Source organism: Schistocerca serialis, chromosome 5 (genome assembly GCF_023864345.2).
Source record: "Schistocerca serialis cubense isolate TAMUIC-IGC-003099 chromosome 5, iqSchSeri2.2, whole genome shotgun sequence".
Lineage (NCBI taxonomy): Eukaryota > Metazoa > Arthropoda > Insecta > Orthoptera > Acrididae > Schistocerca > Schistocerca serialis.
In genome coordinates, this window is record NC_064642.1 from 476879333 (window position 1) to 476895797 (window position 16465).

A 16465-nucleotide genomic window follows, 5' to 3' on the forward strand; every position below is an offset into this window, starting at 1 on the left:
ACACGGTACACCAGACAGGAACTTTGGGTGTATTCTTTTCAAAGAAGAGCGAACCGAATGTACCACATATTCGGCAGTTCTGTGCATTCAGTGCACCATGGAGCGTAAAATACGCCTCGTCACTGCGTAGAATATTATCTGGCTACGTTTCATCATCTTCGATCCGTGTCAGAAATGTAAGAACAAATACTCAACGTTGCTGTGGAACATGAGATTTCAGTCGACCGAGCGGTCTAAGGCACTGCAGTCACGGACTGTGCGGCTGGTCACGGCGGAGGTTCGAGTCCTCCCTCGGGCATGGGTGTGTGTGTTTGTCCTTAGGATAATTTAGGTTAAATAGTGTGTAAGCTTAGGGACTGATGACCATAGCAGTTAAGTCCAATAAGATTTCACACACATTTATTTCAGTTGATACACCGTCTGGATCTTGGATGGATTGTACATTAAACCGCAAAACTTTTCGTATTGTTGATCATGAAATGGACAATTCACGTGACACTGCACGAGCACTAGTACTACCCGTGGCACGTGCTGCATTGTCAATTACAGCAACGGCCACCTCTTCAGTAACCTCTACTGGGATGGGTCGCCATCCTCTTCCAGGTGGCACACCAAGCTCACCCTTGCCTTCAAATTTCGTTCTCGTATTATTTTAACCATTTAATGACATCGGGTCTCACCTCAGACCTTTCAGTCGGTCATACTCTCTAAATGCTGCTCTGTGATCGCTTCCGTTCACATCAAAAAGTTTCGCTAGCAGCGGATGGACTTTCTTCTCAATAACCATACTCATCACTCACGTTATGGCTTGTCAAACGACAGCGTGGACGTGATAGCGTCATAAAAAGAGTGTACAGCGCCAGATTTGCACCTGGTGGCCAATACAGGAAATAATTTTTTGAATGTAAATCAGTTCCGCATTAACGCATTAGCATATATATGAAGTTTGGTTGGCGTGCGATAGTTACAGCCCGTACTGGACCTCTGTGGGTAGCTGCCCTTTAATTATAACCAGCCAGCAGACAGAATGATTCCATGACGACGTGTAGGAAACATGGGCTCTAAAATGCATACCTCAGTAGCTATGAGCACTCGCTCATGTTGGACACTGGGAAATACACTTTTTCCACTGAACAAGTGCTCATAGCTTTTAAGCTATGCTTTTTTTTAGCCCATGTTTACTGGGCGTTTTTTTTTCTTTTTCTTTTCCCCTGTAGTACCAACTCTGAATGTTGCCTGCCCTATAATCCGGTGTATGCATTCCATTATCAGAGGTATCAGAACGGTTTTCAGCTATAAGTATCGGCTCCGTCTTTTCCAGACCAGTGTTCCTTATCTCAAACTGACAAAATTTACCCTTCTTCATGATCTCTGAAAGTTTTTAACATAATCTCGGAATCCTCCTGCATATAACCGCTGTACGTATTCGTCACAAATGTAAATGAAAAGCGCTAACTGTGGATGCTTGACAGCATTGCATACGTTCTTGACTTTATGGTGATATAATTTGGCACTATTTTTAGTTGCAAACACCCTTTGTTAAACCAGATTCGCTGTGTTGAGTTTGATTATTCTTTTAAAGTTCAACCGCAAAAAGAATAAATAAAAACCAGATAAATGTGGCACAGAACATCAAGTTAACTATCAGTCGCTTCCTGAGAGAATAACTTGATAATTATGAATGACAAAACTTTCGACACAATTCAAGAAGAATAACGAAGTCCATATTTACAACACTAGAAGAAAGAATGACTTTGAATACTCATTTTTGAAGCTAGTAGTGGCTCAAAATGGTTCACTTTGCGTCAACGAAAAAAATTTGACCATTTATCGAATAAAATAAAACGCCCGACATGTAATAATGCAGTCTTAAGTTGAACCAAAAATAATTCCATCCAGACAACTCCTTCCATTCCATGGGTGAAGTTTTACTGGAAAACTGGTAGGGTGTAAAGAAAACAAAACTTTGTTTTAAATGTGCGCATGACGACAAACCGGGAGGAAGCTGAAAGCCTGGCAACTGAGCAAGTTCGCTGGGGCAAACGTGTCGCCCGATATGCCACCTAGCCTTAGACGAACTAACAAGAGGACCTTACGAACTTCCCCGCGCCGATTTGATTCGTGTTGATAGGTTGTGTAAGGCACAACTGGATTTTCAACATACGTAAACGAAGACACGCATTTCTCAACCCACTTCGAGAAAACCAAGTTTGAAGATTTTGAGGAGTGCTTATATACTTCCTATGGTTCCTAGCACTCAAGAAGTCCACAGTCAAACGAGAAAAGAAAAAAGGAGAGAAGAAAAGTAAGCAAACCCCCACCCTCTGGTTTCCTCCTTCCTGTCCACCCCTCGCCCGTTGCCGCGCCTCTATCGCTGTATCCCTCCCTCTCTCCACCTCCACACCCTCCATCTCCTTCATCAGGGCAATTTCCAACGCCTCCCCCTCCCGGATGACGAACTTTGCCGTGACATATACCCTTCCTTCCAACTATAACCCGGCCTTGTTCCCCCCCCCCCCCCCCGCCCCAGGGCCCCTTCTCCTCTTTCCTCCTTCTCCCAGAGCGGATTTTCCTCCATCCCCCCCTCCCCTGAGACCCTGCACCCCATACTTGCCTCTCTCCTTCCCACATCCCTCCCTACCTGGCACTCTTCCGAGCGCCCCCCATTCCCCTCCCCCATCTCTTCCCCACCCTCCCTTCTTCAGGTCTCCCTCATCTCCTTGAACCTGGCAGATCCTCTGTCTTGATCATCATCAGTGTGCCACGTCAATGTTGTGTTTAGTGCTGTTTTCTCGTGTGCGTCAAGAGGTGTGATTTTCATTGTGTACTGCCGTGAGGTTCGCCGTGAGTGTTACGTTGTGTGCTATGCCATCCGTCAACACCTTTATGCTCCAGTCATACTGTGCCTTGTGTTCTTTTAATCGTCGCAATGTGTGGCTTTTTGTGTGTGCTACTTTTAAACAGTTTTTTATCTCCATTTTACAGTCACCCCGTTTTTTGTATATTGCCTTCCATGATGTTCTCCCTTTTTTATATCTATGTTCGCCTTCTTCTCTCCTTTGCTGTTTTTAAATGTCTTCTCTTGTTTTGTTCTATGTCTTTCGGCTGAAGAGCAGCGCATGTGCTGCTGCCAGCCCGCCCCGATGGGGAATTGAAATACAATAAAGAAAAAAAAAAAAAAAGTAAGCAATTAGTTTCATTATTGCAAGGTGTCTGGACCTAATCTTGGTTCCGGCGCTTTTTCTTTCATTACCTGTAATTCTAACAACAGATGTATGTAGTACGAAACGAAGTTGTTTGCTGACGGAGAATCGTTTATGAATGTAAACTAAGTTTGTTTTGCAAGAGGCCTATTGGAAAAAACATGCCCCTGCAGAAATTTGGCTTTCTTCGCATACGCTGTATGTCGCAATAATTATTGTTTTCCATGCTTCTGTGATCAATATCAACCTCATTCGTGCAGCACTCCCTAGTTTACTTTTCCCAAATGTACATACATTAATATAAATAAAATGGCTATACTGAATTGACTGATAGTTGTTGTGTATCATGTTATTATATCGAAACTACTCACGAAAAGCTGGCCGGAGTGGCCGTGCGAATCTAGGCGCTACAGTCTGGAACAGAGTGACCGCTACGGTCGTAGGTTCGAATCCTGCCTCGGGCATGGATGTGTGTGATGTCCTTAGGTTAGTTAGGTTTAATTAGTTCGAAGTTCTAGGCGACTGATGACCTCAGAAGTTAAGTCGCATAGTGCTCAAGCCATTTGAACCTACTCACGAAAAGAAATCTCCTTTGTCCAAGAGAAAAATTTTGGAAATAACAAATGAATCGATAGGTTGCAGTAATTCGGAGAGTGTTGCTAGAATGATGTGGGAATACAATTGAAGATGTACCGGCAATGAGTCTTTATCCAGATATCTCGCACTTATGAAACTAAGTGCTTCTTCGCTCGGCTCTGGGCTCCATAATTAAAAGCGATCACACAAACTGTACAGCAAGCCTAAACATTTGAAGCTTTTTTTTTGCTTGAAAACGTGTAACATATGCTGAGGTCCTAGTGGTGCCCTGCACACCGAGCCAATACAAATCAAATAAGTGAGGGTAAGTTTCTATGTTCCTCTTGTAAGAGTATGTATGTGTATACGTGTAGCAGAACAAAGAACTGATCCAGATCCGCCAGTAAACCGTTCCTATAAAAACCACGAAGCAATATGTAGCGTAATTAGTGTCGCCCAACGCACGTCGAAGGGGTCTGGCAGCGGCCGCGATTGGATTTTCGCCCAACGCTGCGGAAGTTCCGAGGATGCACGAGAAGGAAAACGTTTCAGTTTACTTCCTAACGCTGCTAAAATGAGGTGACAAGAGTCATGGGATACCTTCTAAAATCGTGTAGGACCTCTTTTTGCCCGGCGCGGTGGAGCAGCTCGACGTGTCATGGACTGAACAAATCGCTGGAAGTGTCCTGCAGAAATATTGTGCAATGCTGCCTCTATAGTCATCCACAGTTACGAAAGTGTTGAGGGGACAGGATTTTGTTCACGGACTGACCTCTCAGTTATGTCTCATAAATGTTCGATGGTATTCATGTCCGGCGGCCTGGATGGCAAAATCATTCGCTCGAATTGTTCAGAATATTCTTCGAATCAGTCGCCGACATCTGTGGCCTGGTGACACAGTATTGAAGACCATGACCGGCTGAAAATAGTCTCTAAATAGCCGAACATATCATTTTTAGTCAATGATCGGTTTACACGGACCAGAAGACCCAGTCCATTCCATGCAAACACAGCTCAGATCGTTGCACTGCCTTGTTGAAAACGTGGATCCATGGGTTCGTGGGGTCTGCGCCACACTCGAACCATACCATCAGGTCTTATCAACAGAAATCGGGACTCATCTGACCAGACAACAGTTTTCTAGTGGTCTAGGGACCAATCGATAAGGTTTCGAGCCTAGGAGAGGAGCTGCAGGCGATATTGTGCAGTTAGTAATGGCACTCCCGTCGGTTGTCTACTGCCGTAGCCCATTAACGGCGACTTTCGCCGCTGTGTCCTAACGAATCCGTTCGTCGTACTTCCCACATTGATTTCTGCGGTTATTTCACGCAGTGTTGCTTGTGTGTGAGCACTGGTAACGCTACCTAGTAGATAGTGTCGGAACTTCCACGCGGCTTTTCGCGGATGATGCTGTAGTATACAGAGAAGTTGCAGCATTAGAAAATTGCAGCGAAACGCAGGAAGATCTGCAGCGGATAGGGACTTGGTGCGGGGAGTAGCAACTGACTCTTAACATAGACAAATGTAATGAATTGCGAATAGGTAGAAAGAAGGATTGTATGATTATATGATAGCGCAACAAACACTGATAGTTACTTCTGTAAAATATCTGGGAGTATGCGTACGGAACGACTTGAAGTGGAATTATCATATAAAACTAATTCTTGGTAAGGCGAGTGGTTCAAATGGTTCAAATGGCTCTGAGCACTATGGGACTCAACTGCTGAGGTCATTAGTCCCCTAGAACTTAGAACTAGTTAAACCTAACTAACCTAAGGACATCACAAACATCCATGCCCGAGGCAGGATTCGAACCTGCGACCGTAGCGGTCTTGCGGTTCCAGACTGCAGCGCCTTTAACCGCACGGCCACTTCGGCCGGCGTAAGGCGAGTGCCAGGTTGAGATTCATTGGGACAGTCCTTAGAAAATGTAGTCCATCAACAAAGGAGGTGGGTTACAAAACACTCGTTCGACCTATACTTGAGTATTGCTCATCAGTGTGGGATGCGTACCAGGTCGGGTTTACAGAGGAGATAGAGAAGATCCAAAGAAGAGCGGCGCGTTTCGTCACAGGATTATTTCGTAAGCGTGATAGCGTTACGGAGATGTTTAGCAAACTCAAGTGGCAGACTCTGCAAGAGAGGCGCTCTGCATCGCGGTGTAGCTTCCTGTCCAGGTTTAGAGAGGGTGCGTTTCTGGATGAGGTATCGAATATATTGCTTCCTCCTACTTATACCTCCCGAGGAGATCACGAATGTAAAATCAGAGAGATTCGAGCGCGCACGGAGGCTTTCCGGCAGTCGTTCTTCCCGCGAACCATACGCGACTGGAACAGCAAAGGGAGGTAATGACAGTGGCACGTAAAGTGCCCTCCGCCACACACCGTTGGGTGGCTTGCGGAGTATAAATGTAGATTGTCCGTAGTAAGAGGTAATGCTTGCAATCTGGTAATCCCGGCACACGCCGGACACTGTGGATCTCGCAGTAGTGGTTTCCCTAACGATTTCGGAAACGCATTGTCCCATGCGTCTAGCTCCAAGTATCAATCATCGTCCAAAGTCTGTTAATTCCCGTCGTGCGACCGTAATCACGTCGGAAACCGTTCCACGTGAATAACCCGAGTGCAAATGACAGTTCCGCCAATGCACTGTCCTTTTATACCTTGTGCAAGCGATATTACCGCCATCTGTATATGTGCATATCGCTATCCCATGACTTTTGTCACCTCAGTATATTCTGGTGGCCTGGCATGAGCTGAAGAAGACATGGCCGGTGCAAGCTTACCGGGCGAAGAAGTGGAAGCAGGAGTCGCAGGTCCTGCCCGAGCGCGGGTGCCGCGTCACGTCGGCCTCCGGCGACTTCCAGGTGACGCCGCTGCCTCGCATCGCGACGATGCGCATGCCGCCGCCGCACAGCGGGTCCTCCGGCTCCGGGTCGAAGCTCACGTCGAACTCCTTGGTGAGCACCGAGTCCGCGATGTAGTCGTTGGGCGCGAAGTGAAACTCCAGCCGGAAGCTGGGCTGCTCGCGGTCCTCCATGACGACGCGAATGTCGACCAGGTGGCGCAGCACCTCGGCGTCGCGCTCAGTGATCAGCGGGCCCACCGTCAGCGAGTTCCTCAGCGCCCGCAGCCAGAAGTTGGGGATGCCTGCGGACCAAAGTATTCGTTTGCGCAAGAAGAGGTTGCGCCAGCAATCTCAGAGCTCAAAAACAAGAAAGCACCTGGACCAGATGGTATCCACTCGGAAACACTGAAAAAACTAGCACCGCAGATCACCCCGTTCCTAACAACGTTACTGAACGATGCCTTACGGCTGGGTAGTGTACCTACAGTATAGAAGACTTCCAAAGCAGTCATTATTAAGAAATCAGCGGACAGGGATCCTTCAGATCCAAAGACTTACGGGCCAATATGCCTAATAAACATCCCAGCAAAGGCATGAGATTTTCACTCTGCAGCGGAGCGTGCGCTGATATGAAATTTCCTGGCAGATTAAAAGTGTGTGCCGGACCGAGACTCGAACTTGATACCTTTTCCTTTCGCGGGCAAGTGCTCTACCATCTGAGCTACCCAAGCACGGCTCACGCCCCGGCGGGCCGAAGTGGCCAAACGGTCCTAGGCGCTTCAGTCAGGAACCGCGCGACCGCTACGATCGCAGGTTCGAATCCTGCTTCGGGCTTGGATCTGTGTGATGTCCTTAGGTTAGTTACGTTTAAGTAGTTCTAAGTTCTAGAGGACTGATGACCTCAGCATTTAAGTCCCATACTGCTCAGAGCCATTTGAACCATTTGAACTCACGCCCCGTCCTCACAGCTTCAATTCTGCCAGTACCTCCCGAGTTCAAGCCTCGGTCCGGTACACAGTTTTAATCTGCCTGGAAGTTTCACCCTAGCAAAGATTCAGGAGAAGCTATTGTGTAAGCGCGTGCAAACACACAGAGCTCTCAGGGGTATGAGTCAACACCAGTTCGGCTTCAGAACTGGCAGATCAATAGATGATGCCATCAACCAGGCACTGCACTTAGTTAACACCACAAAACAGAAATACGCCATGGCAATAATGATTGACATTGCCTGAGCGTTTGATAATCTCTGGTGGCCCGCACTGTTTCAGAGCCTAAGACATCTGGAGGTACCGCAGTCACTGTACAACAGTTTTCTAGACTACTGCAAAGACCGAGCAGTCAAATGGCAGATGGACACCGGGAAAGTAATTAAAAGAATTACCGAAGGCTGTCCTCAAGGGTCGATCTGCGGTCCCATCTTCTGGGACATAACAATCGAACCCCTCTTACAACTTCTGGATGGGGATGACATGTCAGACGGAATTGTCGCCTACGCAGATGATCTATTAGTTTTAGTCACTGCAAACAACAGAGCCCAGTTAGAAGAGAAAGCCAGTGGAATACTACAAACAATTACTCAGTGGTGTCACAACAACAAACTCAGGATAGCCGAAAACAAAACAACATACACTTTACTGAAAGCATCACTCCAAAGGAATCCTTCGGTTAAAATTGGGGGCACAAACATCAAATGAGCACACGTTACGCGCTATCTTGGGGTACACATAGAAGAAAAATTGAATTTACACGAACACATAAAGCTAACAATAGACAAAGCAGAAAAAATACTACACAAACTGGTGAGGCTAAATTCAAAACAGTACAGACTACCTCTGCCAGTCATACGGACATACCACTGTGCGCTCTTGGAATCAGTACTCAGCTTTGCAGCTAGCACGTCGGCACACAGACTGAAAGTGGTCACCAAGAAAGCATCAGTCAGACGAGGGCAGAGAAGTTTCCTACTGAGGCTATCTGGAGCCTTCGGTACCACCTCAGCGGATGCACTGTCTGTGGTGCTCGGAATGTGCCCCATAGACATCACCATCAAATGCAGAGCTGCAAGGTACTGGTTAAAGGTGGGGAGACTAGATAAGGTACACACAATAACCGGTGTGCCCATAGAGACGATACGTCACCTTAAAAGTTGGCGTGTGGATACACTGCACGACTTCCTCCCTGACATAAGGGAGCGGTTGAGAATGAGACATATGGATTCAAGCCGCGGTATGGTACATTTCTTAACCGGACACGTACCTTATCCCACGCACTTAGTCCGCGTGAGTCTGAGGCAGACACCTACATGCACATACGGGGAAGAAGGTTCCCCAGAACACACTGTCTTTTCCTGCTGGCAATACGCGAACAATAGACATACACTACACTTAGACTACACAGATACAGACATAGATATATACACAGCAATAAGAGACGAAGAACAATGGGCACAATTAAACGCACTGACAAACAGTATTTCAAAAACAACACATGAAGAGTACATGCGGACACGACATTACAGACATGCCTATGTGCAGCGTAACAACAATCTCCAGAGGGTGGACTGCTATACCTACAGTGACAGCGCAAATAGTGACATTGAGGACGAACAGGAGGAGGAAGCTGAGATGTGACAGTAAATAAGCATAAGTTGCTGGCGATCTAGCCAAGACATCGTCAAATGCTGTACATGGATGGGCACCTAAAGTAGTTAATACATAGGATTAGTAATAAATATTATAAGCAATATTGTTCCTCCACTAATAACCATGTGTGTGTGTGTGTGTGTGTGTGTGTGTGTGTGTGTGTGTGTGTGTGTGTGTGTGTGTGTATGCGACTGGTGGTCAACGGCTCGAAGAAACCATTCCGAGGTATTCACCGTCAGTCACATTCGGTGATGGTACTAACAAATTTCTTCGCTATTTTATCATCTTTTTATATTCTTCTTAAAAAAACAACAAAATTTTGTTTATATTTCAACCTTAAATTATAGTTATTTTGAAAAGTATCCTTCTTTGTAAATGCTGTAGATAAAACAAAACAAAAGAAAACTGTAAAATGATGAAAAACGAATATTGTAAGATGTACGACCTGTTTTGAACATCAGTAACAGGTCTACAATTCGGAAATAAATAAATAAAATAAAATAAATAAATTCCTTACCACGTCCTGTTAACTATAAAAAGAATTACACGGCACACTACATTTTTAAATCGATGTTTTATGGAATTTTATCCGACCACGGCGACTGCGTTGTAATTTACACTGATGATTATAAGCATGGACAATTCCATCAGCTGCACTAAATGACAACGTTGTGGTCTATAATTCACAATATGAGAGCACCTTTAACTATCACTTTCTAAATGTAGCAGTAAAAATAGGGTTAAATGGTTCGGTTGAAGAAGTAAGAGAATATACTAAGAATAATATTCCACAGAACTTTCAGCAACTAGAAGTAGCACCAAAATCCTTCACTGAAACTAACGGAATTAGAAAAAATTCTAAAAAGCAAAAGTTCATGCGATGTTAACGGAATTTCAAAGAGAATTCTGAAAAATTTTCCAGTTTGAAAAGTAAATTCCTTAGCGATCTATTCAGTGCCTCACTGGCACGGCGAATTCTTCCAGACAGGTGTAAACACGCAGTTGTTGAACGTCTTGATAAGGAAGGTGATAAGACAGACTAAAACCATTTTCGCCCAGTTTCGTTATTTACATATTTTTCCGAAGTATTTGAAAAAATGGTGCACTTAAGAGTAGTCTTACACTTAAGTGTAAACAGTCTGCTTAGCATATCGCGGTTTTGATTACAGAAGGGTTCGTCGACTGAGAATGATGTTTATGTATTGACGCATCAAATAATACTAGCCTTAAATAATAATATATCGCCAGTTGATATTTTTGTGATCTTTGCAAGGCACTTGATTGTGAAGATCATCTTACTCTCTTAGAAAACTCAAGTTTTTGGAATTCATGGTTTTACGCTTAGCTGGTTTGAATCATACGTAAACTACAGAACGTAAAAGGTAGCGCTGAACAATTCAAAGATTGTAAGAATGTTAGAAAATTTTAGATGCTGAGCAGATACTGCAAATGGAGTTCCATAGGATTCAATTTAGGGTCCACTACTATTCCTTATGTGCATGAACGACTTCTCATTTGACATTGAACAAACAGAATCGGCACTTATGCAAACACGAAAGTTCTGTATGTAAATACTGATGAAAATTTGAATTGTAAGTAGCTTATTACTGAGCTTCTCAAACGAATAATTTCAGGTACTTTTGCTCTGTATATAATTCCTAATATTGAAAAAAAGTATCAACCTTCTGACATATTTAGCACTTTTCCACTCAATAATGTCTTACGGAATAATTTTCTGTGGGAAATCATCTCTTAGAAAGAAAGTATTCATTGGAAAAAAGTGAGCAATATGAATAATGTGTGTTGTTCACCCACCGGTGAAATGTAGCTAACTCTTCAAGAAGCTAAACATCATAACTGAGCTGTCGCAATACATACATTCGCTAATGAATTTCGTCATGATTAATCCATCACAATTTGAGAAGAAGAATGATATCCAGACCTACAAAATTATAGCTTTAAAGCACATTATTAAGGCCGTCCGTTGTTCAGAAACGAGTTCAATATGAGGCAAAAAATTAAAAAAGAACTTACTTTTGAGTACAGTCGCATGAGTAGGAGTAATTTAATAATGTTTTCATCAATTTTAACATCAGTCATGTACACATGTCCTATAAACTGACTCGTTTCGCATAATTTCGATAAAATAATCGTTAGAATTATCCACCGAATATGTAGCTGACTACGGCACTGTGTTATTTCCAAAATATACTCTCATGATTCGCTTTCCTAACACGTTCCTAGTGTATAACGTTGGGTATATTCGATCTTGAGAGCGCTGGAGCAGGAGCAGTGTAATCATGATGCCGAATCCCTCATCCGTCTTCCGACCAGATGTCACCAAAAACATTAAGGAAACCTCAAGACCACTATTAAGTCCGCCCCCGCAGTTAGTGGTCAGCATAGAGAGCTGCCATGTGGATGGCCTGTGTTCGATTCTTAGTACTGGCAAGGGTTTATGCTTGCTGGGAGGACTGTTACGGGGTGCAATTAGCCTCGTGATGCCAATTGAGGACCTATTTGATTCTGAAATAGCGGCTCTAAGGTCTGGAATGTCAGAAAAACGGCCGGGAGAACGGTCTGCTGACTACATGCCTCTCCATACGTTATCTTCATGGCGTTGTATGGCAGAGAATGACATGGATTCCGCAAACAGTGTTCTTTCGAAACTCAGGTCGCTCTGTTTCTCCATGAGATCCATAGCGCTGTGGACGATGGCATTCAGGCTGCTGACGCGTTTCTTGACTTCAGGAAGGCATTTGACACCGTTCCGCACTGTCGTTTAGTGAAAAAGAAGTAAGAGCTTAGCGACTATCGGACCATATTTCAGACTGCATGCAAGACTTCCTTGCAGACAGAACTCAACACGTCGTTCTTAATTTCCGGAGCACCCCAAGGAAGTGTGACAGGATCGTTACTGTTAACAGAGTACATAAATGATGCACTGGAGAGTATCAGAAGCTGTTTAAGATTGTACGCAGATGATTTCGTTATCTACAACAAAGCAGCAAGTCAGAAGATAGTATCAGTTTTCAGAATGACCTACATATGGTTGATGAGTTGTGCAGGCTGTGACACCTGGCCCTGAACGTAAATAAATGTAGCATATTGCGCAGACATGGGAAAAGAAATGCACCCCTTTACAACTACACTATTGACGACAAATTACTGAAAACAATATCTTGCATAAAATATCTAGGAATATCTATTTAGAGCGACCTTAAATGAAAAGAAAAGCAATTGACAGACTGAGATTCACAGGAATAGTCATAAGGAAATGTAACTCATCCAAAGAGTAAGTAGATTACAAGGCTCTTGTTCCACCGATTCTTGAGTATTTTTCATCAACACGGGACCCTTACCAGTTGTAACTGATGGAAGAGATGGAGACGATCCCATGAAGAGCAGCGTATTTCGTCACGGGGTCGTTTAGTTGGTGCGAGAGTGTTACATAGTTGCCCAAGAAACTTAGGTGGCGGACGCTGATGATTTCGGTGTTGGGAGCCATGTTTGTTTGTTTGTTGTGGTCTTCAGTCCTGAGACTGGTTTGATGCAGCTCTCCATGCTACTCTATCCTGTGCAAGCTTCTTCATCTCCCAGTACCTACTGCAACCTACATCCTTCTGAATCTGCTTAGTGTATTCATCTCTTGGTCTCCCCCTATGATTTTTACCCTCCACGCTGCTCTCCAATACTAAATTGGTGATCCCTTGATGCCTCAGAACATGTCCTACCAACCGATCCCTTCTTCTGGTCAAGTTGTGCCACAAACTTCTCTTCTCCCCAATTCTATTCAATACTTCATCATTAGTTATGTGATCTACCCATCTAATCTTCATCATTCTTCTGTAGCACCACATTTCAAAAGCTTCTATTCTCTTCTTGTCCAAACTATTTACCGTCCATGTTTCACTTCCATACATGGCTACACTCCATACAAATACTTTCAGAAATAACTTCCTGACACTTAAATCAATACTGGATGTTAACAAATTTCTCTTCTTCAGAAACGCTTTCCTTGCCATTGCCAGTCTACATTTTATATCCTCTCTACTTCGTCCATCATCAGTTATTTTGCTCCCCAAATAGCAAAACTCCTTTACTACTTTAAGTGTCTCATTTCCTAATCTAATACCCTCAGCATCACCCGACTTAACTCGACTACATTCCATTATCCTCGTTTTGCTTTTGTTGATGTTCATCTTATATCCTCCCTTCAAGACACTATCCATTCCGTTCAACTGCTCTTCCAAGTCCTTTGCTGTCTCTGACAGAATTACAATGTCATCGGGGAACCTTAAAGTTTTTATTTCTTCTCCATGGATTTTAATACCTACTCCAAATTTTTCTTTTGTTTCCTTTACTGCTTGCTCAATATACAGATTGAATAACATCGGGGAGAGGCTACAACCCTGTCTTACTCCATTCCCAACCACTGCTTCCCTTTCATGTCCCTCAACTCTTATAACTGCCATCTGGTTTCTGTACAAGTTGTAAATAGCCTTTCGCTCCCTGTATTTTACCCCTACCACCTTTAGAATTTGAAAGAGAGTATTCCAGTCAACATTGTCAAAAGCTTTCTCTAAGTCTACAAATGCTAGAAACGTAGGTTTGCCTTTCCTTAATCTTTCTTCTAAGATAAGTCGTAAGGTCAGTATTGCCTCACGTGTTCCAGTATTTCTACGGAATCCAAACTGATCTTCCCCGAGGTCGGCTTCTACTAGTTTTTCCATTCGTCTGTAAAGAATTCGTGTTAGTACTTTGCAGCTGTGGCTTATTAAACTGATGGTTCGGTAATTTTCACATCTGTCAACACCTGCTTTCTTTGGGATTGGAATTATTATATTCTTCTTGAAGTCTGAGGCTATTTCGCCTGTTTCGTACATCTTGCTCAACAGATGGTAGAGTTTTGTCAGGACTGGCTCTCCCAAGGCCGTCAGTAGTTCCAATGGAATTTTGTCTACTCCGGGGGCCTTGTTTCGACTCAGGTCCTTCAGTGCTCTGTCAAACTCTTCACGCAGTATCGTATCTCCCATTTCATCTTCATCTACATCCTCTTCCATTTCCATAATATTGTCCTCAAGTGCATTGCCCTTGTATAGACCCTCTATATACTCCTTCCACCTTTCTGCTTTCCCTTCTTTGCTTAGAACTGGGTTTCCATCTGACCTCTTGATGTTCAGACATGTGGTTCTCTTATCTCCAAAGGTCTCATTAATTTTCCTGTAGGCAGTATCTATCTTACCCCTAGTGAGATAAGCCTCTACATCCTTACATTTGTCCTCTAGCCATCCCTGCTTAGCCATTTTGCACTTCCTGTCGATCTCATTTTTGAGACGTTTGTATTCCTTTTTGCCTGCTTCATTTACTGCATTTTTATATTTTCTCCTTTCATCAATTAAATTCAATATTTCTTCTGTTACCCAAGGATTTCTACTAACCCTCTTCTTTTTACCTAGTTGATCGTCTGCTGCCTTCACTACTTCATCCCTCAGAGCTACCCATTCTTCTTCTACTGTATTTCTTTCCCCCATTCCTTTCAATTGTTCCCTTATGCTCTCCCTGAAACTCTGTACAACCTCTGGTTCTTTCAGTTTATCCAGGTCCCATCTCCTTAAATTCCCACCTTTTTGCAGTTTCTTCAGTTTTGATCTAGAGGTCATAACCAACAGATTGTGGCCAGAGTCCACATTTGCCCCTGGAAATGCCTTACAATTTAAAACCTGGTTCCTAAATCTCTGTCTTACCATTATATAATCTATCTGATACCTTTTAGTATCTCCAGGGTTCTTCCATGTATACAACCTTCTATCATGATTCTTAAACCAAGTGTTAGCTATGATTAAGTTGTGCTCTGTGCAAAATTCTATCAGGCGGCTTCCTCTTTCATTTCTTAGCCCCAATCCATATTCACCTACTACGTTTCCTTCTCTCCCTTTTCCTACACTCGAATTACAGTCACCCATGACTATTAAATTTTCGTCTCCCTTCACAATCTGAATAATTTCTTTTATTTCATCATACATTTCTTCAATTTCTTCGTCATCTGCAGAGCTAGTTGGCATATAAACTTGTACTACTGTAGTAGGTGTGGGCTTCGTATCTATCTTGGCCACAATAATGCGTTCACTATGCTGTTTGTAGTAGCTTACCCGCATTCCTATTTTCCTATTCATTATTAAACCTACTCCTGCATTACCCCTATTTGACTTTGTATTTATAACCCTGTAGTCACCTGACCAGAAGTCTTGTTCCTCCTGCCACCGAACTTCACTAATTCCCACTATATCTAACTTTAACCTATCCATTTCCCTTTTTAAATTTTCTAACCTACCTGCCCGATTAAGGGATCTGACATTCCACGCTCCGATCCGTAGAACGCCAGTTTTCTTTCTCCTGATAACGACTTCCTCTTGAGTAGTCCCCGCCCGGAGATCCGAATGGGGGACTATTTTACCTCCGGAATATTTTACCCAAGAGGACGCCATCATCATTTAATCATACAGTAAAGCTGCATGCCCTCGGGAAAAATTACGGCCGTAGTTTCCCCTTGCTTTCAGCCGTTCGCAGTACCAGCACAGCAAGGCCGTTTTGGTTATTGTTACAAGGCCAGATCAGTCAATCATCCAGACTGTTGCCCTTGCAACTACTGAAAAGGCTGCTGCCCCTCTTCAGGAACCACACGTTTGTCTGGCCTCTCAACAGATACCCCTCCGTTGTGGTTGTACCTACGGTACGGCTATCTGTATCGCTGAGGCACGCAAGCCTCCCCACCAACGGCAAGGTCCATGGTTCATGGGGGGGGGGGGGGGGGGAGCCCTGTATATGCTTGTAATACCAGTACCAGTTAGGACACAAGTCTTACCCAGTAACGCTAAGTTACATGTGAGGCCTATTACGATTCAGTCTATTCACTATGTTCCAGGAAATGGCCGACAATGTATTAGATACGCTTAACGAGGAGCAAGCTTTCATGTGAAACGTACAGGACGATTCAGCTAAGCTGTTCACTTCAGATATTTCCTGAACCGTTTAAGACATCATAATTCCGTTTTCATTCAAATTAAGTGTGAAAAATCTTCTCACAGAATTACACACAGATTATCTTAGTAGCTCTAATAATTACAAAAATATCTACATGAATTTCGCATTTCAGATGAACTATAATATTTTCGTTGCTAGTATCTACTGTGGGCC

General features: G+C 43.7%; 1 protein-coding gene across 1 annotated transcript in view; it reads right to left on the bottom strand.

Moving 5' to 3' along the window:
- The window catches only part of LOC126482008 (nucleosome assembly protein 1-like 4), a 60719-nt gene that overhangs the window by 29130 nt on the left and 15124 nt on the right, over positions 1-16465 (bottom strand). Inside the window, exon 2 of the mRNA XM_050105975.1 lies at positions 6565-6928. Coding sequence (XP_049961932.1) covers positions 6565-6928 — 364 coding nt within the window. The remainder of the gene's footprint in view (positions 1-6564; positions 6929-16465) is intronic.